The sequence below is a fragment of the Xyrauchen texanus genome, chromosome 35 (assembly GCF_025860055.1).
Source record: "Xyrauchen texanus isolate HMW12.3.18 chromosome 35, RBS_HiC_50CHRs, whole genome shotgun sequence".
NCBI classification, from domain to species: domain Eukaryota; kingdom Metazoa; phylum Chordata; class Actinopteri; order Cypriniformes; family Catostomidae; genus Xyrauchen; species Xyrauchen texanus.
In genome coordinates, this window is record NC_068310.1 from 6438809 (window position 1) to 6463442 (window position 24634).

General features: G+C 37.5%; 1 protein-coding gene across 1 annotated transcript; it reads left to right on the plus strand.

The window, feature by feature from the left end:
- Positions 1–56: 56 nt before the first annotated feature.
- On the plus strand, positions 57–24634 carry LOC127629326 (fibronectin type III domain-containing protein 7). Its single transcript, XM_052106490.1, has 13 exons — positions 57–84; positions 6978–7241; positions 9161–9421; positions 11771–12028; positions 13011–13262; positions 13392–13646; positions 14960–15217; positions 15450–15707; positions 19665–19919; positions 21828–22088; positions 22250–22279; positions 23047–23108; positions 23532–24634. The coding sequence occupies exons 1-12, from the start codon at positions 57–59 to the stop codon at positions 23067–23069; spliced, it is 2403 nt and encodes an 800-aa protein (XP_051962450.1). The 3' UTR covers positions 23070–23108; positions 23532–24634.

The window sequence follows — 24634 nt, forward strand, 5'->3', positions numbered from 1 at the left end:
GGTCCACAAGGTGGCAACACTCACATTTAAGCCATTGCTGTCATGTAGAATCGAAGATGAAGCTAGAAGATGATGTGATCACCGGTAAACATCAGTAGCAACAGTAAAAACATTAACATTGGATGTGAATGTCAAGAACATGTGTGTGAATAGGTCAGGAGATACATGCAAATGCATATAATTTCAGTCTGAAGGACTATAAATACATCTTTATGGGGGCCTCGGTAGCTCAGCAAGTAAAGAAGCTGACAATCACACCTGGAGTCTTTGATTCAAATCCAGGGTGTGCTGATTGACTCCAGTCATGCTTTCTAAGCAGCCAATTGGCCCAGTTACTAGGGTGGGTAGAGTCACGTTGGGTTAACCTTTTCGTGGACGCTATAATGTGGTTCTCGCTCTCAGTGGGGCACGAGGTGATTTGTGCGTGGATGCCACAGAGAATAGTGTGAGCCTCCACAAGCCCTAGGTCTCCAAGGTAACGTGCTCAACAAGCCACATGATAAACTCAGTGGATAGACTGACTCAGACGCAGAGGCAACTGAGATTCGTCCTACACCACCTGGATTGAGTCACTATGCCACCACGAGCACCTAGAACACATTGGTAATTAGGCATGCCAAACTGGGGAGAGAAGGGGAGAAAATCCCCTCAAAATAAAAATAAAAATAAATAAATAAATAAATAAATATTTATGGATCTAAACTCCTGAAGATAAAAAGTTAGGTGTACCAGTTTACTATCCACAACTTTAGCCAACTTCTTGGCATAACCGAGAGCTGAATCTCTGCACAGAATTAAAACTTCAATGCCTACACGTGTATAAAATGTCCATTCAAACATGAAGGGTAACTTGAGTGCACTAAGTACAGGTGTAATCTAGTTTGACTGTCCTAACTGTTAGGGCTGTAGATGCTCTTGAAGGCTTCTATGTTATCACAAGTGAACACCTGCACAGGGTCAGTGAATTAACAGCTTATGAATTAATAAGTCAGACTATCTAAACATGAATACTGGTATTTACAGAAGACAGACTCACTTGTGCTTCCCGTGGCAGAAAAGTAATGTTGATTTACTTAAACACTTTAATGTACTTGGCACAGTTCTTTTTCATTTTGTCAAAGAGCTCATCAGGACAGTCTGGGGTGAGAGTTACTAAGGGTATGTTAAGGATTGTGTGCAGAAATCCAAATAGTTCTTCATAAATACATATGGACAGTTGGGAGAATCTCATGAAAACGTCACAGTCACTTTTGTAATCTCCGTTCCCTGAGGGAGGGAAAGAGATGTTGTGTCAAATGAAGTGACACAAAGGGTCTTCCTTGGGAGTCTCGCAAACCTCTGAACTTGAGAAAGGCCAATGAGAAATTGGTAGACAGAATTTGCATGTCCCGCCCCCAGACATACATATAAAGTATAAAGGGTTATAAAGGGGTATAAAGGGAAGCGGGCATGTGTCTGTCAGTAAGGTTTTTGCACTGAGGAGCCGAGAATAAGTGGTTGGTCTAGTGTCATGGCAGAAGGGAAACAACATCTTGTTCCCTCCTTCAGGGAACGGAGGTTACAACAGTAACCGTGACGTTCCCCTTCTGTAACTCACTCAACGTTGTGTCGAATGAAGTGACACAAGGGGTCCTGTTCAAAAGTGCCATGCACTAGCCATGTTACGTGAACTGCTGACACAGGTGCAAGCAGGCTGCTGCATGCTAGAAGCAACTGTATCGGCCGCACGTAACCCTCCCCAACGCCATATGGCATATACAGACCTTAGGTTCCCAGCACCCTGAGGGGGGAACAGGTGCTGCATGATCAGCATATGCAAGTCTATCGCATAAAGAGGCTGGTGCTTAAAGCTATGAAATGCGTTGGGGAAGGTGGTCTTCGGGGAAAAGGCCACATCCTGCCCAGACTAGGGGGAAGTAATATGTAGCTAATACACCACGTGGGTTGTTAAGCCACACGTTGGAGCAGCACGGTGGTAGGTCCTACCTGATTGGGGGGGTCGGTCCAGCTGATTTGGGAACGGTTCGGCAAGGCTCAGGTAGACCTGTTCAGCCTCCCAAGAGACCTCCCACTGCCTGATATGGTATGCCCGAACAGAGACTCACCTCAGGGCAGATGCACTGGCACACTGCTGGCCCAAAGGGCTGCTGAAGTATGCATTTCCCCCAGTGAGCCTACTTGCACAGGTGCTGTGCATGGTCAGGGAGGATGAGGAACAAGTCACTCTAGAGGCTCCCTATTGGCCCACCCGGGCTTGGTTCTCGGACCTCGTACTCCTCACGACAGCCCCTCCCTGGCAAATTCCCCTGAGGAAAGACCTTCTTTCTCAGGGATGGGGCACGCTCTGGCATCCACACCCAGACCTCTGGAACCTCCACGTCTGGCCCCTGGATGGGACGTGGAAGATCTAGCTGATCTACCACCTGCCGTCGTAGACACGATCAACCAATCCAGAGCCCTTTCTACCAGGCAACTTTACGCCCTAAAGTGGCGCATGTTCGTGAATTGTTGTTCTTCTCGGGCCGAAGACCCACAAAGGTGTGCAGTCAGGTCAGTGCTCTCATTTCTGCAGGAGAGGTAGGACGGGAGGCTGTGGTGGTACATATACCTTGAAGGTGTATGTAGCTGCTATCGTAGCCCACCATGACGCAGTAGACGGCAAGTCTTTGGGTAAGCACGACTTGATTATTAGGTTCCTAAGAGGCACCCGGAGGTTAAACCCCTCCCGACCAAGCCTGTTCCCCTCCTGGGATCTCTCAGTTGTCCTCTCGGGCCTTCAGAGACCCCCCTTCGAACCGCTAGAATCAGTTGGACTCAGGACCCTCTCCCTAAAGACGGCCCTGCTGATCGCGCTCGCCTCCATCAAGAGGGTCGGGGACCTGCAAGCATTCTCTGTCAGTGACTCTTGCCTGGAGTTCAGTCTGGCAGACACACATGTGATCCTAAGACCGCGGCCGGGCTACGTGCCCAAGGTTCCTACCACGCCCTTCAGAGACCAGGTAGTGGACCTGCAAGCGCTGCCCTGGGAGGACGCAGACCCAGCCCCTTTCGTTGCTGTGTCTGGTACGTGCTTTGCGGACCTATTTGGACCGCACTCAGAGCTTTAGATGTTCTGAGCAGCTTTGTCTGCTTTGGTGGACAGCGGAAAGGGAATGCTGTCTCCAAATAGAGGCTCTCCCACTGGGTGGTGAATGGATCCAGGCCGTCTACCTACTGTACATTACACATCACAACTCAAGAATTGGTAGCTCAGCGATTATTGATGCTGACTACCATCCCCGGAGTCATGAGTTCGACTCCAGGGCAAGCTAAGTGACTCCAGCCAGGTCTCCTAAGCAACCAAATTGCCCGGTTGCTAGGGAGGGTAGAATCACGTGGGGTAACCTCCTCATGGTCACCGTAATGTGTGGTTCTCGCTCTCGGTGGGGTGCTTGGTGAGTTGTTTGTGGATGCCACGGAGAATAGGTTGGACCTCCAAATGTGCTACATCTTGGTAACATGCTCAACAAGCCACATGATAAGATGCGTGGATTGACGTTTCAGAAGCGGAGGCAACTGAGTTCGTCCTTCGCCACCCGAATACGAGCACTTAGAGCGCATTGGGAATTGGGGAGAAAAGGGCAGGGAGAAAAGGGCAAAAAAAAAAGGATTTGATATGTTTATAACATTTAGCCAATAATAAAATCTTTAACTCAAGTGACAAAATCTTTGATCCTGCTTGTGAAAACATTACACAGGGCAGAAAAGTTGACAGCATGACTAACAGGTGACTGAAAATGCATAATCTGCTCCACTGAACTCCACTGAATTCTTTGGCTGAGCTTATGTATTTATAAATTCATGTCTTTAAAGTGCTTATATGGGGTTACATAAAGCATAAAGCTGTAATTTACAGCTATGTTGTAAACTATAGATGTGAAACAATTTTGAGTGAAATTGTCTTAAAATATATGTACATGTATATATAAAAAATATTTAGCTTCTGACACATTATTTTAAATCCACTCATGATGGTAAAAACAGCTATTTTTCATTTTTGTGTTGGGGCCAGCCCAACCGGGCCAGTAAAAATAATCCTTAGAGTTGAGCCCTGATGTTTATAAACGTCATTTTAGTTCGTTCTAACCAGTTATCAGTTGGAAAGGTGAAAAACTGAAGTAAAACATTTATTTATTTATTTATTTATTTTGGTCCCAGTTCTTACTTGTGATGCCCTCAGACATGAGATCAGACATTTGCAGCAGGAGGAGAGAAGGCGGGTGTGAAATAGTCCAGTATGAGGATCTGTGAGAACAATTAAATTTAAAACAGAACTCACAATCCATGTTATCTGATGTCTAAGCATCAAGAGAAACTACATCTTCATACAGTGGACCCAAATAGTATTTAGACACTTAAATGTATGAATTCCATTGCACTGGATTACAAAATATTAAATAAGTTTCATCTGTAAACAAATGATGATACATTTTTCAATAACTTTAAACCAACTGGTTATTGTTTTGTCATTAAAAACCTATGAAATGTATTTTGTGACAAATTATATTAATACCATTTTAAGTGTGACTTAAGTCTTCAAATACTTTTTGGGACCACTGTATGGATTTTTGTAACTGCTGTCCTGTAGGTGCCCAGAGACTCGCAGAGACTCTGTGTTTAGCAGACTATTATTACAGAAGCAAACAGCACATTGGCTCAATGATATATCACTCAAGCCACTGGGGCATGATGAGATATCAGATGTGATGTAATCACATGCAAGAAACAAAAACTAACCAAAACAAAACATAATGCACACTGAACTTCTATACTCCTGACTTTCTGCTGTCGGCAATAATGGTGTCCTTGATTCCTGTAACGTCACATAAATGAATCTAGTTACAGTATAATCAGGGTTCTTATACCTTTTGAACAATCAATTTCCTTGACTTTCCCAGTGGATAGGGTTTACTGCATGAAAGCTTTTAAAAAAATTTGCCCTCACAAAGAGCAATTTTGAGCCAATAAAAAAGGCCGAACCTGATGAGAAAAAAGATATGCACTATAGAAATGTCGGTAATATGGTTCCATTTGTTCACATTAGTTAACAACATAATTTAACAATAACTAACTATAACAAGAATAATTTAACAGAATTTATTAATTATGGTTCATGTTAATTTCAACATTTACTAGTAATTATTTGTATATAGTTGTAATTGTTAACATTAGTTGATGTAACATTTTTATTTTTATAACCTAACATAAACAAAAATGTATAAATTCTGCACAAAATATATTGTTCATTATTAGTTCATGGTATTTAATGCAGTGTTACAGAAATGTTCATGAGATTTTAAGATTTTATACATTTCCATTATCACAATTTAATTGGATTAACTGGTTATTTTCAGGTTTTCCATGACTGTGGAAAATATCTTGGAAATCGGCTAATGAATTATTCAAACGAAGAACATTCATTTCCTGTTTAGTTCTGCTGTACATTAAGCTAAATGACAAAGACATTTAAACGACATTTGCTGTTTATTCGCATTCACGTGTTGACTCAAGGTATAAACAGAAGACCGAAAGTCATTGATAAAAATAATTCACATCATGTTGAATGATACTCGGCACGGGAAAACTGAAGTTCCATTATGACATCATCATAATCTTCGCACGTCATCGAAATATCGGCATGGAGACCGCACAAATATAAACCTGTTCGCCTTTTCAACCAGTAACAACTCTTACAGAAGTGCAAAAGTCAGTGAGCAGTGAAGCATGAAGTCAGCATCAATACTCGCTGAGCTACCCAGGCCCCTGAGTGCATCTTTAAGAATAATAATGTTCTATTTGCTCGAGTAAAGTCAGTGAGCTGCATTAAACTTCAACCTGTCTACCGGCGTTTCTCGTCTCCTGATCTGATTGGCCAGCTCAATCTGAACTCTCATCTGATTGGCCAGTGCAGTCTCATCTCCAGTTCTGTTTGGTCAGCTTTTTCGAGGAGGTGGAGCTATGTTAACGTGTGATGTGGAGCATTTGCCTTTACCATTTATAATGATCTTTTTATTTAAATTGTAACTAATCAGCAATGACAGAGGGAAAAAAATCTGTCGTAAAAAAATTAACTTTATTTCTAAGAATGTTGACAAAACATTAATCGATAAATCTGTCTTTATCAGCCAGTTTAATCAATGGATCAAAAATGTCTATACACCACTAACAGACTTGCACTTTTTTGCCCATGCAGTTTTTTTGGTCACACCTGTCTGCAGGTATTTCACATTTCCAGCTCTAATTGGTCAGCTCTTTTGAGAGGGTGGGCCTAGATGAAAGTACCTGAGATGCCTTCAAGAAAAACTGTAAATTCCACCACAAACAGAAGAAACAGAAGAGAGTGCAGAGTTTCAATTTTATAAAGAGCTGTTAGGATTTCAATCTGAGATGACAGACCTTGGAGGAATCAAGTGGCTGGTATTTGTGCTTGGAATAATCTCACAGGTAACAGAATTATGAGTGTCATTTATTTATTCACTTTTAATTTCCCTTTATTCATAAAATAAACCAGTGAGTAAACAGAAGCACAGGAACATAATGTGGAAACAGAGGAAATTGTTAAAGTAAAAATAATGATGATAATAATTGTACTATTTTCTAATTGTACTAAAAAACACCAAACTACTTTAAATAAACTTTTTTCATGGTTTTGTCATATATCTGTAGCTGTGAATTTTAAATTGAAACAGGAAAAGCTGTTCAAAATAATAGAAAAACAACAAAAATGTTTAGCACATGTCTATTTGATGAGTGTTCAAAATCTAATACATTTCTTTGTTTATTGTTTTATTTACAGGCATTAGGTAAACTGCTCTTCTGGATCAAACATATCAGTTCAAATTCACATTTATAAATAAAATGGTTTTGGTTACTATGGTTTTTTCCAGCAACATAGACTTCTAACCAAGTTTCTTGTATTTTCCCACAATGTTTCTCAGGCAGCACCATTTCTGTGAATATTTTCACGGTGACATCAAAGAGCGCAGTGGTGCGCTGGAGCAGATATGAAGGTGCACAGTCCTACAGAGTAACAGCATCCCTGCGTAACTCTCCAGTCCCCGTGGTCTTCGCCAGCTTTGGACAGAACACCGTTATGGGCTCTGTTAATTCACTGAGCCCCAACACTGCATACACCTTTCGGGTAGAGGCCCTGGGCAGCTTCATGAATGTGCTGGCAGATGATATTGTGGATGGATCTACTGGTATGTACTGAAAGCTGATGATTGATGATGACCATCTTGCTAGATTATTGATGTGATGAGGGAGGTAAAAATAAAATTTGTGAGAAAGTTTAAAGTGCCATTTTTTATATATTTCACATTTCATATATTGTTATATTTCATATATATATAATATACATATATATTGAAAGATTACATTTTTGTTATTTCTTAAAGAATGTTCTGGGTTCAATACAAGTTAGGCTCAACTGATAGCATTTGTGGCATAATGTTGATTACCACAATACATAAATAAAAAAAAGAATAATTTCAAATTGCCACAAGACATAAACATTATACATGTTATATAATGTATGTATATACATACATACAGTATATTACCACATTGTTATGTTAATTTCATGACATAATATTGATTTAATTCAGTGAGTAAATTTAACCTAAATATCTCAGCAACTTTTTCTTATAATTCTGATGTACACGGTTTTAAAAAATGTAAATGGACAATTTACTAGAACATTCCACTTTTGAACCTTCATTACTATGTTAAGTAATTTCCTTCATTACTATGATAAGTAAGATTTCCACAGCAAATAACTGGCAACAAGTTTACAGCTTGGAGTTGGGCACACAGACCTCAACACTTTGTGAACAAAACACAATGATGGTAACAATTAACAGATTATTTTTATATACATGAACCATTAATTTTGTGTAAAATATGAACTTCACAAAACAAGAAGTTACTAAACATAACAACAAAATCAACATTAAAAGAGGTGTAAATAAACTTGCAAACAGTGTAACCATGCAAGCTAAATTATTATTAAATCCCAATGCTTGCTGGGAGCAATAGCTTCAAAAAGTTAAGTAAAATGTAATTATTTTATTTAGCAGGGGCCTGGGTTGCTCAGCGAGTGAATACGCTGACTACCACACCTGTAGTCGCAAGTGTCTCCAGCCAGGTCTCCTAAGCAACCAAATTGGCTGGTTGCTATGGTGGGTAGAGTCACGTTGGGTTAACCTCCTTGTGGTCAATATAATGTGTGGTTCTCACTCTTGTTGGGGCACGTGGTGAGTTGTGCTTGGATGCTGTGGAGAATAGCGTGCAGCCTCCACATGCGCTTTGTCTCCATGGTAAAGTGCTCAACAAGCCATGTGATAAGATGCACAGATGGTCGGTCTCAGACGCCGAGGCAACTGAGATACATCCTCTGCCACCCGGATTGAGGTGTGTCACTACGTCACCATGAGGACAAAAGCATTGGTTTTTACTTGTTTTAATTAAGCGCAAAAGGTAGAATTTACTTAATTTTAAATTTAATTTTAAATTTTAAATTTAACACACTTAAACTAACTCAGTCGATATAGAAAGTAATACTTTTTTTCAGTGTATCATATGAGCTACAGGAACACTTGGCCCAATTCAGAAATCCCAGTTTTTAAATGATCTGATATTTCCAGGTTTACAGGTCCTTTGACTGTGTGAACCGTTTTATCCTAATCTAGGTTTAGTGCATTGATTGAAAGACGACATGAATGCTCCAGTTTCAATAAAAGTTTGGCTCAATTGATAGCATTTGTGGCATAATGTTGGTTAGCACAATTTAAAAAAAACAATAATAATGATCATTTAAATTTGCCACCAGACGTAAACATTATACATGTCAGTGCAGTAAAATCCTTATCCGTGTGAAATGATATCCAATACAAGGACCGCAGGCTTTTGTCATGAAAACAAATTTGTAATATATGATTGAACCCTCAACATTCCTTAAACATTTTTTCCCCCATTCTATTCAATTAAATTTTGATTTTTATTTATTTTTTGCAATATTAATTGCAGTAAACTGCAACATGTGTTGGCTTCAAATTATAATAATGATGATGTGTAAATTTAGTGGAACTGTTAAACTTTAATATACTCTGACTGTCTTTAGCTCCTGATGTGCCGACCATTCAGGTGGCCTCCTCCAAAGAAAGCCAGAGTGTTACTGTGGAATTCACAGAGGAATCAGGCGCAACTTCATACATCCTGCGCGCTGAGACCAGTGATGGCTCTTTTTTCTCCGAGACCCCAGTTGTCATCTCTCCCGGGACTGTCACCAACCTGCAGCCATACACAGACTACACTCTTAGTGTCATGTCTGTCAACAGTGCTGGCAGAAGCCAGCCATCCATCTCCGCGCAGGCAAAGACAGGTATGTTTTTCTCCTCTCCACCCTCTGTGACCCCGAGGCCAAAGAAATGATCCATTCATGGAGGGACAGAGTTGGCTATTCTCTAACACTCACCCAATGCTGTAACCTTATCCTCTTATTGAGAAATAAAGAGGAAAGATCAGGATAAGCATAGCTGATCTCAAGGGCTTGATTTTTTTAGCAGCACGCATGGCTAGTATTCACATTTCCACTGAAAAAGTTCTCACGCATATGTAAGTAACAATACCCAGCTTGGCTCTGTAGGCAGAATATGAGAAGTTGAACCCTGACAAAAGGGCTGCCCTCCCCAAGGGACTGGGCATGAAAAACATTTCTTCTGCTTCTTCACCTGTCGGCCCTTGGCAGTTTTGTGTTATTGTTTTCTGTCTGAGAAGGTCACACAGGAAGTAATATCAGCCTTAATCTGAAATCATATCACAAATGTGTACAGAATTACATCATGGCATGATTTACAATGGCACAATGGGATAGGACATTTTTGGGATGGGACCTAAAACCACTGAAGCAATCTGAGATTGCTGTTTTGAGGACCAAAAAATTCAATTCTCACTCACATCTGCCCCCTCTCTTACATACCTAACTTCAAGTCATTTTAGAGTCACCTAAATCTAAGTAATGACATATCCTGTTCTGTAATGTAAAATGCTTTTTTTTATCATACATGTTTGGTATCATTCAAGAAGTCTCAGTGCTACTGGTAAAACGGCCTCATTCCCTTTCAGCAAAGTCAAATCACAAGTAATATTTAAAAACTGCATTTTATCAGGGGCATATCCCCTCCCAGGTCTCTCACAGAGACCAGATGATGTATGCAGATTAGATGCATTCTTTGTAAACATCAATAGATCTACTCAATCATAAGTTTCACAGGTCCAGCTTCAAACAACTAAATTGTAAAACCAGATCCTGGATAACATCACACATACACATCTGAAATAACAATAGAATCACTTGGTATTTAAGGAGACAAAGGAATCGGGGTCTCTGTAGTCAGATGATCCCACACAGAAAATGTGTGTAGTTTTTCTATACCAGGTAATTGCAATTTGACATTCTTATGTTTGAATGGAATGCAACTTTAATTATATTACTATGCTTGGTTCATTGATAGCTTTGAGTTTGATTTATTATTTTATTTGGATTGTTTGAATGCATTACTATTACCTGGTAAAATAAATTGTTACTTTTTATTCATTCTGAAAGACTATACCTTTCTAGTGTATTTCTTATTAACTACAAATCTATGGTCAGAGTTGACTTAACTAAGCTACTTCAGAAGTAACCCATTAGTTAAGTATGTACTAAAAGGCTGGCGAACCAAGAATCTATAAGGACTTATCAAGTAGAATTAAACGGGAATACTAAGAGTAGGACCGAGAATCTGTAAAATAGAACTTAATTGACTGGGGCTAAACGGTGAGTTGAGAATCTATATGAATTTAGCCAAATAAGACTAAACGAATCAAGCCGAGAACCTATGGGGACTTAGTCTAAAACTTACTAATATCTGAAACTGATGAGTTTTGTAGTTAAAGGACCTGCATCTGGCCGGCACAGGACCCAAATAACATTGAAATAACAAATGCAGTCTAAAAGAGAGAATTACAAAAAATAATAAGATACAAAACTTACATTTAGAGCATAGATACGTCAACAAGGTTTTTCATAATTGGAGTCAGATGAAATAAAGAAAAGAATAAATAATATGATTAAAACATGGAACTCAAATAAAATAATCAAAGTATTATTTAATGCGCATGATAAGACAGAACACGCAGAAGACCTTCAGCCAAGCTATTGGATACTGCCATTGGACCAATCGGTGGCCTCCCCCTTACAAAAAGCCTAGTGTTTTTTTTTTCTTTCTTTTTTCAATAAATTAATCTAAAAATTGAAGGGAAGGGAAGAGAAGAGGAAAAATGGTAAGAAAAGGAAAGGAGAAAAAAGAAAAGGAGAGAAAGATAAGAAAAGGAAAGGAAAGAAAAGGAGATAAAAGAAGAGAAAAGGAGAGAAAAGAAAAGGTTGAGGAAAGAAAAGAAAAAAGGAGAGAAAAGATAAGAAAAGGAAAGGAGATGAAAGAAAATGAAAGAAAAGAAACAAAAAGGAGAGAAAAGAATAGAAAAGAAAAAAGGAAAGGCTGGTTACTTTCAGTAATTTCACACACCTCACAATTTTCTCTTATGCCAATATCACTATTACGAAATGCACAGTATCTAGTATTTAACCTTAAGAAAGACATTTTTGTACTAATTTATCAGGCTAAAAGCAGCTGCATACTTTTCCTTCTCCATCCTCTCCCTCTATTTTCCTCTTCCTGTTCGGCCGAAGTCCTTCCTGCCCCACAGTTCAATACCAGCTCTCCCAGTAACAGCAGTATTCTGGTTAAGTGGGAGCCTGTGAATCACGCTGTCCTCTACAGCCTGAACATCATCAAGGATAGCTCATACAACCGGAGCCGCTACAACACCACAGACACTCTGAAGAATTTTGAAAACCTGGAGCCTGGAACCATTTACTGTATAAAAGGAAATGCCTGGAGTCCTGAGCAGATTCCCGGAGATGACTACACTGTCTGCCAGATCACACGTAAGAGAAAATTTATGGAATTGACTTAAATATGTTAATATGTTTGCACTATTGTTGTTTTGCTTATATTACTTATTCTGACACTACTTTCTGTCACATATTCCCTGTTGTCTTTTGTTTTTTTGCTTTTATGTTGAAGTTCTTGTTTAGTTCCTGTTCCCTGTTAGGTATTTGTAGTTTCATTTTATGATTGGTTTCCCCTGATTGTTTTCTGTGTCGAGGCAGGTGAGGAATGAGAATCTATATGCAGCTTTATTAAAATAAACAAGAAAGCTCAGAATAAAGCAAAACACAGGGAACCTAGCACAGAGCATAACAAAACATGCAAGAACTGACAAATTAACTGGGGGAAACAAGGAACACCTGGGGAAACAATCAGGGAATGAGAAATAATCAGGGGAAAACCAATCATAAAATTAAACTACAAAGGACTACAAAAACCAAACAGGAACTAAACTAAATTTCAACATAAAAGCACAAAAACAAAAGACAACAGGGAATATCTGACACTTTCATTGTTTGCAACTAAAAAAGCTATGCAAAAAAGTGCAACCGCATGGTTCCGTAAGGAGAACCATAGAGAAACACATTCTTATTGCTTTAAACCAAATATTGTAAAATAGTGATTCTTCTTGGAGCTGGTTGGTTTGGTTCATAGCTTAGAACTCTTTATTGTAGAGTTTAAAAAAAATCCATATTGAGAAAATGAATGGAACAATACTTCCAGAAATCAATAAAAATATACTGTTTTTGTCACGTCAATAAAAAACATTTTAGCAAATATATATAGAGAGAGAGAGCCAACAAAGCATACACAAAGTATTTACACAAATGTACAGATTTTTTTGTGATAAAAATCTACAATAGTTTTAGGATTACTATATTAGTAACCTTTATTACTAAGGTTACTGTATGTGCTCGTGTGTGTGTGTTTGTTTGTTTGTGTGTGTGTGTGTGTGTGTGTGTGTCTTTGTGTCTGTAGGTCCTTCCACTCCTCAAACCACTGAGGTGTTGGTGTCATTCATCCCTGTGGCTGGAATTGTGGTGTCATGGGATCTAGTCCAAGGTGCAGACCAGTATGTAGCCTTGAGCTCGACTGGCCAGAACTGCTCCTCATCCAGTAACTCGTGCACTCTGAGCCCTCTGGTCTGTGGAGAAGTACATTCTATCACAGTGACCGCTGTTAACCAGGCTGGACCCAGCATCCCTTCGCTGCCTATACAGTTTATCTCTTGTGAGTACACTGATACACAGACATGGCAATGCAAAGTAGTTTGACAGTTATGCATTGAGGAATACTTATTGTCTGATTTGCTGAAATGCATTATACTGCACACTCACTGTCTCACTTTTTGTTTGTCAGTCCCCTGTCCTCCACAGCCCATCTGGGTGGAGGAAGTGGTGGCCGGCAACTGCTCTGTCAGATGGAGCTCCGTCCCTCATGCGGAGTACTACACCACCTTCATCAAGAGTGATGATGGCATCGAGGAGACGTGCAACTCCACCCAGACATCCTGTCACTTTTACTGCCGCTGCGGATACTCCTACATCATGAGTGTGTTTGCACACAATCAGGCTGGACCGAGTCCCCCAGGACCTGTGCTCAACTACACCACCTGTGAGAACATTTCACACTCATGTTATGTTTGGGGTGCAGTGCCCAATCAGAAAGCATAGTTTTCAGTTATATTTTCTTAGATGAGTTGAGGCATTCTTTGTCCATAAACCATTGTGTGAACTCAGCTAATCTTGTTAGATGCAACAGGCAAATCCACATGGGTCACTATATTGCGAGAAAAGTTTACATTTATACCGTTAAAGTCCCCAGATATGCAAGTCAGACATATGAGCTATCATTTGAAAGCTTAGAATCTTAACTGTTTAGATAATTCTGCATTCGTATTACAAAGTAAGGACCTGAAAAGCATCACAAATTAGTGCCCCCTAGAGTTAATGGGGTAGAAATATTAATATGAATAAAAAGCCATATATCAAATGAAAGCTTGAATTCTCTGGATAGTTTAAAGAAAAGAATCACAAAGTGAAATATGATTTCTGTAAGACATAAAATTAAAATGTCACTTAAGCACCGATCGTTGTTGCATTGAGCCCCAAGTAGCCAAAATCTTTGGATGAGCATCTCAGCTTTCTAATTAATAAGTTATGCTTAGAATAAGTTATGCTTAAGAATAAGTTATTTCTAATCTAAGATTGAGCTTGTGGTCCACTCAGAGGCCGATATATTTGATGAAACAATAGGGTTGTATCATAAACTCAAAATTAGACTGAATGTCTATGATGAGCACAACTGAGAGGGCTGAAATGTGTAAAAATGGAAAAATATTTTTTCCTCCATCACAATATACATATCTGAAATGTAGGAAAAAATATTTTCCTAGTACTTGCTGCTATCAAGTGGAATGAAATAAGACTTTTCAAAGTGACCTAGAGTGAAGAGAACCATAATTACATGCATACAGCCTTTTTTGCTAATTTTTATCAAGGGTGTCAATATTTTTGGCCATTACTGTATATACAGTATATACTTCCTGACACACAGGAAATAATTGGACTTTAATTTCAGGTAAATAATCCCATTTTTTAATTTTAAAAAAGGTTGACATACGTCAAGCTCAACTATACAACTAAAGTTATTATAAGAAAATAATTTCCTTCAAAATGTTATGATAAACTGGCTAGCACCTACTGAGTAATAGCTTAAATTATGACAAATCTGCAATCCTGTTATCCATTCTGGCATACTGTATTTTTCCAAATGTACTTATTTACATATTTGTTTATTTTAATTTATTGAATTTGTTTTATAGCTAGAAAATAACAAATTCATACAAATCAAAGTATTAAACTGTATTAACACATGGAAAGTATGAGTGCAAACTCCCCTAATTTATCCTCTCTCTCTACCCACAGTGCCTTGCTGTCCAGAGCACACAACAGTTTCTCTAGTTTCCTGGGAGACTCTGATGATAAAGTGGGATCCTGTACGTGGGGCAGATCTGTATGAGACTCGTGCTGCCGTTGCATCGCAAGTGATCCTTTGTAATGACACGGCGCCCGTGTGTGCCCTCTCTGACCTCACCTGCAACAGCAGGTACAGTGTAGTCGTCATTCCTTGTAATGACCTGCGCGGGTGCAACCTCACCTGCAACCCACAGTCACATGAAACAGGTATAATGACATACATAAACATGTCCACAAACATGTCCACACAATTGAATTAATTCAAATACATTTTAATCCAGAAATTAAAAAAACATTTTCATCATAAAAGACATACTCAAGTCATTGATTGTATGAATTGCATTTTCATTCAGATTAAAGGAGCATCACATCATTAATCCATGTACATACATTTTAAAAAAATAAATGACACAGGCTCTCTTTCTCTCTTCCCTAAAAGCTCCATGTATGCCTGAGATCATTAGTGTGAGTCAGAGTAACACCTCTAGTGTGCTGGTCACCTGGAATTCTGAAAACAGTGCTGCAAACTACACTGTCAGTGTAATTGGCACAGTGGGCGACACACACAACTGCCACTCAAATGGCACTTCCTGTCAGGTGTCCAACCTGTCCTGTGGCTCCATCTATGAAATCACTGCCATTGCCTTATCCTCCGCTGGAGAAAGCATGCCCAGCTACACTGTTCCCCTGGAAACAGGTCAGGTTTTCATGATGATACAGACATAACTCAGTCAAACTAAGAGCCTTTTCCTAAGTACTGTAGATAGCATAATTCTGATATTGTAAAAAAATAAAACGTGACCGTGGTGACATTTTTGCAAAATTATATTCTGTGGTTCCTTACATGTATAACAGCAATTCTAAATTGAATTTTCCACTGAGTGGCACTAAATCAAGTAAAATTGTATTCCAAACAGATGAGGTTTTTAAAGTTAATGCTCAATCAAGTTTTAAATAAAAACAACCTACCTCCCTACCCTAAACCTAACCAATAATTTCATAAAAGCAAATGTGAGAGAAAGAAATGCAATTTCTGAAGCAACTACGTAATTTTGTGTTATTTATATGACATCATTATTATCAGCTCATGTGTCTACTCGTACACCCTTCAGGACTCTTACCCAGGTCCTTTGCGTTGCAAGTGCAATGCTCTATCAGTTGAGCTATTGTGCAATTTAATCATGCTCGAACAAGCTTGTAAATGTAGTTGGTTATGTTATGCTAATGTTAAAATGTATTTGCTTACAAGACATGTGCTATAGTAAAAGTGTTTTAATAATATCAGAAGCCTTTATTAGATAATATTGTCATAAGATTGTGAGGCATTATTTGGAGAACATGGCAAAAAGCAAGTGTTTATGAACTGTTAATCTGCCCTTTTACTTGTGATTAGTGTAAAAGAAAATAGTCATTGCTGTTGTTTGTTGTGCCTCTAGTGTTCATTTCACCAGGAAACTGCTGCTATTCGTACAAAGAGCCCTTTAGGAATCGTAAAGATCATTTTGCAAAAATGTTGGTACAGTAACATGGGTCCTGAGACCAGGTTGTTATGCTTCCTTCTAAAGGCCTGGGTATACTTCGGTTGTCAGCATTGCTTTCTGCTACGTGCACAGTATATGTGACGAAAATTTCATCATCAGCACAGTCTGTGTGACCTGACTGTGCGTGGCCCATATTTTCTCGACCTACGGTCATTGTCTGTGCGCATCGTTGGTGCATATGCCGGCCATTGACTTTACTAAAAGAGTATGACAATGCAGCTGTAAGAGCTATGCTTTGAATGCATGCGTATTAGTTCAAGGTCTGAAAAGCAACGTGGTTGGAACGCAAAAAAACGAAGTATACCTGGGCCTGAAGTGACCTCTCTTGACCAAATTCTAAGACAGCATGGCATGCATCTGACAAGATCAAAGAAGCAAATAAAGGTGATTACTTAAGTACTTAGAATTAATTAAATATTTAAAAGTTTTGATGAAAATACGTAGTTCTAATAAAAATGGACTGCTTTACTGTTTGTGTATTTTAATGCTTAGCAGACTTTTGCATCATTAGCTTAGAAACATGTTAATGCTAAACTCTTGTTAATGAACTTAGTCGAATATCCTGTGTGCTTGACATAAGGAGCCCTGTTTGAATGACTAATGCCAATGTAGAACATTTCAGATCATTCACTTTTGAGGTTCCATTTCAGTTAAGATAGTGCTTTAAGGCCTTTTCACACTGAAGACGACGCGATAATGAGATACGAATCACAGACGAAAGGCCCTTTTACATAGAAAGCGATACGAATGACCGCCATTAGCACATTCACACCTTTACAATAGGTGCTGCTAATCGACAAGCAATTTTACCCAGGTATGGTAGGTGGCTCAGTGCACCTTTTAGCTGGTCTGCACTCCGCCCATCACAATGAGAAGAACCAATTGACAAGTTATCAAAACAATCAAGACAAGCAAACAAATTTGAGTTCTCTTGCAAACAGAAAGATAAAATTAGTTATCTAAAAGCTGTTCTAGTGATGAAGAGTTTGTTGTTGAATAGCTTAACGAGAAAGATAACAGAAGACCCTAAAAACAAACTATTTCAGTTCACCAGCTGGATCCTAACTGGGAGTATTATCATGTGTTCACAGTCTGAGGGGTGATTCAAACCAAGTGTAAAATAATAATGGTTAAAACATGTTATCGTTAGAAATAATAAAGATTATATGCCATAAAGGTTATACTGTATACTTGTGTTAGGTGCATTTGTTTAAAATAACTGCATAATGCAAACTCATAATGACTGTTAAAACAGATGTTGTCAGTACTGTTGGAACAATGCTGATTGTATCTTATTGCCATGAACTAGGGCTGTCAATCGATACAGTTAATCGAATTAATTACATGGTGTCCCAATTTAATCGTGATTAATCGCATATACAAATATTTGCTGAGAAAGCCCCTCATATAACAATAATTAAATATATAAAGATTATACATATTTATATCAATATATAATTATACATAGTTATCTTTAAATATTTAAGCATGATATATATATATATATATATATATATATATATATATATATATATATATATATATATATATATATATATATATATATCATAAACATAAAATGTTTAGGTCACTGTTTCAAGTTAAATATAGTTTAATACTCAATCTTTAAGCACATCTTGAGATCCCTTAGATCGCATTTGCGCTCCTTCAAGTGTTTTGAACGCAAGAACGTAATGCATGTTTGTGTTGTGGGTTGTTTTCTTCACTGTATAAACTGTGCGTTGCTCATACAGCTGAAATTTCACTTACTGCCCTCTGGAGTAAACAGGTAGTACTACAAGCTTGAATTTCTCAGGAATCTTCCTTATTATGGTGCGATTAATTGCGTATATTTTTTTAACGCGTTACTTTTTGTCAAATTAATTGCACTGAATTAACGCGTTAAATCGACAGCCCTACCATGAACATTTACATGTGTTTGCTTAATCACAGGATGTTACTAATAAAACATGGCAACATTTAAACGCTCCAAGAGTCTATATGCACACAACAAAACAATTTTCAACCAAAAAAACCCATCTTCAGTCTGACCCATAAATAGATACTTTAAAATTAAATACTTTTGTGAAGGCATCTCTACATTTTTGTATACAAATTAATTTTGAAACAAATACATATAGCCTATGCAAAGTTCACTGCAAGTCACAGCAATAGTATTAATATTATTAATATTTGGCGAAGAAAAACACTTAAGATGCATAAAATTGATTATTAAAAAGGTGATACAAAGGCAAATATGCTGCAATATATAATGTATATTAGAGATATTAGAGAACTCATGTAAGATTAAGGCAAAAAGTCAGCAATATTGAATACATTATGTAGACAAGCCACGTAAGATCAGAGAGTTTTTAAAGGGTATATAATGCAGAGATACAGCATATAATTTACATGATAAGAGAACCTAAGTGATACAAAAATATTAGTTTTTAAAGGTGCACTCAGTAATTTTTTCCCAGTATAAAATTTCACTCCTAAATAAATGAATAGTACTTTTGAAACATGCATATAAAATCATGAGCACTCACATGAGATGAGGACTGCTGTCACATCAGTAACATTATAAAAGCTGTTTTATTCTACTTGGGGTAGGGGCCTTAATAAGTGCACCTTTAAGGTATTTGATGCAAATGAATCACACATCCTCACTGCTGGATTAATATATCTTCCTCGAGTTCCTTCAGTTTTAAATGTTGGTAGTCATAACAGCTTTCTGTGCTTCAGTGCTACCTGTTGCGCCTGTGTTGGTAACTGCAGTGCCACCTGTTGTGATTCAAAGCTTATATTTTATTGGTGAGGGCATTTCATTGGCAGGCAAAGAAAAGAAATTGACACACTCACCTTAAAAAAAGTTTCATTTTGCCGCTGCACGATATGGCGTGAATGTTCGCTGTAGGTGAAAATGGCTTGTTAGGGATCTTTTGTTTTGATTCAAAATGTTAATCGCAGTGAGAAATTGTGGCAAAGATTTGCGTTTGGTGTGGAAAGGCCTTTAGAAGGAAGCTGCCTTATGTAGTCAGTCAACAATCTGTTTTGGAACAGAGCCTCAGTCTTTTTAGTCATATATAATATAATATTATTTGTTTTCTTAGCACCTTGTTGCCCAGCCAGTCTCACAGTGAGTCAGGTGACCCAGGCCATGACCAACGTCACCTGGTCATCTGCTGTCGGTGGCCAGACCTATATTGTCTCCCTGTCTTCACCAAGGGGCAATGCACAGTGTCACACTGTGGAAACAGAATGCTTGATGGGATGCGTCACATGCGGCAATAACTACACAGTTTCCCTGGAAGCGTTCAGTCGTACCGGGCATAAGGCGGATTGCACTTACCATGGCTTCTCTACCAGTACGTTCTCATTACTGACTGTGATGCCACTATTGGTAGAACAAATACAAATGCCTAAAACACACAACATTTCTTCTAAATATCTGGAGTGATTATTAAGTCAACATGAAATCAGTGCAAGTTATTCTTTTATTATAATGTGTGTTATTCAAATACTTTAGTAATTGTTCTAGATCCATAACACAATCTACTAAAAACTCACATTCGGGTATGGCTCTCTTCTGAAATGGACAAGGTCGGGAGGGTTACTTTTGAAATGTATTCCACTACAGATGACAGAAAACATGCTGTAAAATGTCATTTGTAATGCATTTCATTCGATTATTCATGGTCAGTAACGTATTCTAAATACTTTGGATTACTTTTTCAGCACTGCTATTTTGTAAGTGATTTTTTTCACTTACAAAATACTGCCAGTACAGTAAGACAATATACACATGTTAAAAATACATTCTCTGAAAAAACTAAATATCTTATGCAGTGTTGTTTCTAGAACAAGTTAAATCAAATTGATCTTCTTTTAAGAATTGTAAGATATTTTTACAAGAAAACAATACAAAAATTATTGTCAAGAATATGATTTTTGCCCTAATATCAAAGATTGTACTAGAAAAAATTAAAATATGATCCAGCGTGACATTTTTTTGATAAAAAAAAATATGATTGTTCCTAGTAATGTGCATGTAAAATGGCTAGAAATAGCATTTTAGCTTAGCGTAAAGCTGACAATTTACACAAGGTTTATTTCTATTTCTTGTGCTCAAACTTACTTCTCTGTCTGCTCGAATGAATGTCGTGTAAACACATCATAAGAAATTGTTTCACTGCTGTTCAAATGCACTTTGGATCGCATCATTTATATGGATAAATGTTTTCCATCTGAAAGGACTAAATATTAAATTAAACAAATGACAATAAAATGCAAAGTAATCTCTTCAGTAATCAAAATAAATTTTGAATGTAACTGTATTCTAATTACCAATTATTTTAATTGTAACCATAGTGGAATACAGTTTCTTATATTTTGTATTTTAAATACTATGCATTCCTGTTACATATATTTCCTTACTCCCCAACCCAGGGTATGGAACACCCACTTTTCAGGATCCAGTTATACCTGATTGATAAAACCAAGTCCCGCACCACATTTTGTCTCATTGAATACCTTATTTCACACTAAAATACTGTTTGTCATTTTATGTAAGTAAAATGATTGCAAATGCTGTTTCATGTTGACTATAATATTGAAGATACTATTATTAAAATTAAAGTGTGTAATTTTGGGGGCCTGGTTAGCTCAGCAAGTATTGACACTGAATACCACCCCTGGAGTTACGAGTTCGAATTAAGGATGTGCTGAGTGACTCCAGCCAGGTGTCCTAAGCAACCAAATTGGCCTGGATGCAAGGGAGGATAAAGTCACATGGGGTAACCTTGTGGTTGCGATTAGGGGTTCTCACTCTCAATGGGGCACGTGGTAATTTGTGCCTGGATCACAGAGAGTTGCATGAGCCCCCACATGCTGTGACTCTCTGCGATCTCAGAAGCGGAGGCAACTCGGATTTAGGCAAGTAACCACGCCACCACGAGGACCTACTAAGTAGTGGGAATTGGGCATTCCAAATTGGGAGAAAAGGGGATACAAATCATTTTTTAAAAAAGGCCACTAGCACCAAGTGGTAAATGTTATGCAAGTTTTCCCAAACACTCCTCCTTCTGCCATTGGTTTACTCATAGCTGTCTATCCACATTAATCTAGGATTGGAGAAAGTAATTAAAAAATTACACACATCATCTTTAAATGAATTAAACACTAGCTTGATTTAATAAACACTTAAAATAACACTTTAATAAAAACTGTTGCATCACATCATTAAATGCATTGAAAATGTTCTTGTCTCTCTCGAGGTGAGTGTTGTCCCTCTGGTATTCGACTGTTCAGAGGAGCCAATAACACACTACGTGTGTATTGGCGGTCTAACAGCATCCTTACCAACTACACAGCAGAAGTTGTTGGAAGTGGCAGCACTCACGTGTGCAGCCCAGAGCTTGGCAGCAACATGTGTGATGTGTCTGAGATTGTGTGTGGTCAAGTATACTCAGTGGTTGTCGCCCCACTGAATCGAGATGGAACCAGGGTCCAGTTCTGTTCAAGCAGGATTTATTCAGGTAATGTTTATATATATATATATATATATATATATATATATATATATATATATATATATGTATATATATAGTTAATGATATGGGCTGTTTGTAATTCTAACACTAAATAACATAATTGGTGTAAAAAATATATTACATTGGTGCTTGTTTTTGTCTTTCAGTTTCATGTTCAGGCAACAATGTTGGAATGGGTAAGACTTAGAATCCTTGCACAAATCAAATTAAAATTACAATTTATTTAAATCAAAACAAGACAACAACAAATAATGAAGTATCAAAATTTGTAGAGATCAACAGTAGGGTTCCTGAAAGAAAAATCACATAATTGATAATATATGAACTTTCTTCAAAGTCAGTGTGATGTCAACTTCTATTATTGATGAATTCCTAGTGAAGCACTACATTACCCAGAATCCTGAAAAGCTATCCACCAATTAGAGAAGTCGCTGTTACCTTAGAAATGCAAACTATTTATCCAGGGTCATTCTAAACCCTGGGGTAATATAATCTTTTCCATGTTTCACACTGTTTATACATTCTAACATTGCATCTTTTCACACTATAGTATATACCTTTGGCAGCACAGTTCAGGGTTATTTTAATAACTTTCATGAAATAAGTTGAACAAACTAAACGTTTTAAAGTAAGTTTCAGGATAGAACCAGACCTGATTAGATTGGGTTTGTTGATCTCAAGATGCTCATTATAAAGTATAAGCCTTCTCTGTCAACTAAACAGTTTGATCCTTAGTTCATGATTAACACTGAAGTGCTTGCACATGAATGAGTAATGTTTACCACAAACAGCCAATGTGTGAAGCTTGGAGTGTCTTGTGAGAAACTCAGATTAACTTCTCCACTGAAGATCAGGAGATCATTATGAAAATGTGAAGAATTGAAATATTTACACAGCAAGAAGAAAGACTTTCCTTGATTGAACCCTCTCTTTTTATTCTCAGTTCTTTATCGAGGCAGAAGATAATGATGATAAACATATGTGTGTTCTCCACACCAACATGAGGTATGAGCAGTACAAACACCTATATCTTTATTACAGTCACTAGATAGCCTCCCTTTCTGAGTCAGGACAACCAGTCCTTATGCAGAATAATCTGCACTATTAGTAATACTCTTGTGAGGATAATGTATCTACAAACCAGCATTGTTTCATTAATGGATGATTGGGAAAAAAATCACATGTCTGTTGCTGGTGTGAAAACATTACTTCAAAAGGTGGCAGAGGAAAATCATATGAAAATGTGTCAAAAGTACATGGCATATATCTCTATAATACACCGGTGTGTTAAAATTGGTCAGACACTTAAAAATATTATCCATGCCCATTACACTGAAGCAATAACTTTCAGCCATATTCACATGTATACCATCAGTTCCAGTGTTTTATATCAGTTTTATTTATTGTTTGTTTTCTTCTGCTGTACAGCTTCTGTTAATATTGGACAACTGGACTCTTCAAAAAGACCCCACCTCCCCCCACCCCCCAGACCAGGAACAAAAATGTACTGAATATTTTGAAACAAGCTTATTGAGGTCTCTGCTTATGAAGTCAGGCAATATGAATGAGTGCAAATGTTGTAACACCTGAGAAATGTAATTAGTTGGGATTCAACATGTGTCTAGTCACTGATTTTTATAAATTTAAATTGAGTACTTTAAATAATTGTAAGATATGCCATTAATTTGAACTTCTTTGAAGGGTTTCATTTGAAAAACCACTATTAATGTGAGACATTCACATTTGGATTTCACTTTTAGAGTTTGGTGAGTTTTTCCAGCTTTTGCGTGGAATTAATCTATGGCCAATTTAATTGAAAATCAAACACCAAATAATGAATATTAACATTAACTTAATATTCAGGGATCCCTAATGTTATCTCAGGAATTTAGACTTTACAGACAATTCATGCACTTGGGTGTCATATTATTTTTGTACCTCTACAATTGCACCTTAAACAATTTCCAAATTAATTTCTCTTACAGTCCATAGTAAACAAAATTCTTATGAGGCAGATATGTTCCATCTGAGAGAATATTTTTGCTTTGAAACATACAAACATGACATTCCACCACATTCAAAACTGTATTTTGAGTTTTGTTAGTGGTAAAAGGGATAGTTCACCCTCTATGAAAAATTTAAATTCTCTCATTATTTACTCAACCTCATTCTATCCAAGATGTGTATGACTTTCTTTATTCTGCAAAACCCATGAGGTTGAGTAAATGATGAGAGATTTTTATATTTGTTGAACTATCCCTTTAAATCCTGCCACCATTTCCAAGATCAGATTACAAAAAGTGAAACTCCTGATAATTTTGCAGTCAAAAAAAGAAGAAAAAAAGGGTACATGTAATTGAATGTTAACTCAACTCAAATTTGGTTTATAGTTAGAGTCTCTATGTGTGGTGCCTTTGAGGGAAATGTAGCATCAGTAAAGTTTGATAAATTATTAATTGGACTTCCCTTGGATGTTTGTAAAATACATTATTTGTTGGGATGTGAAATAAAATCCATTGACATTAAAATTA

Excerpts from the sequence above, each read along its gene's own strand:
- LOC127629326 (XM_052106490.1), top strand. The coding sequence starts at position 57 with ATGAAGCTAGAAGATGATGTGATCACCG. Across the intron at positions 7,242-9,160 it reads TATTGTGGATGGATCTACTG|CTCCTGATGTGCCGACCATT; the intron begins GTATGTACTGAA and ends GACTGTCTTTAG. Across the intron at positions 15,708-19,664 it reads CACTGTTCCCCTGGAAACAG|CACCTTGTTGCCCAGCCAGT; the intron begins GTCAGGTTTTCA and ends TTGTTTTCTTAG.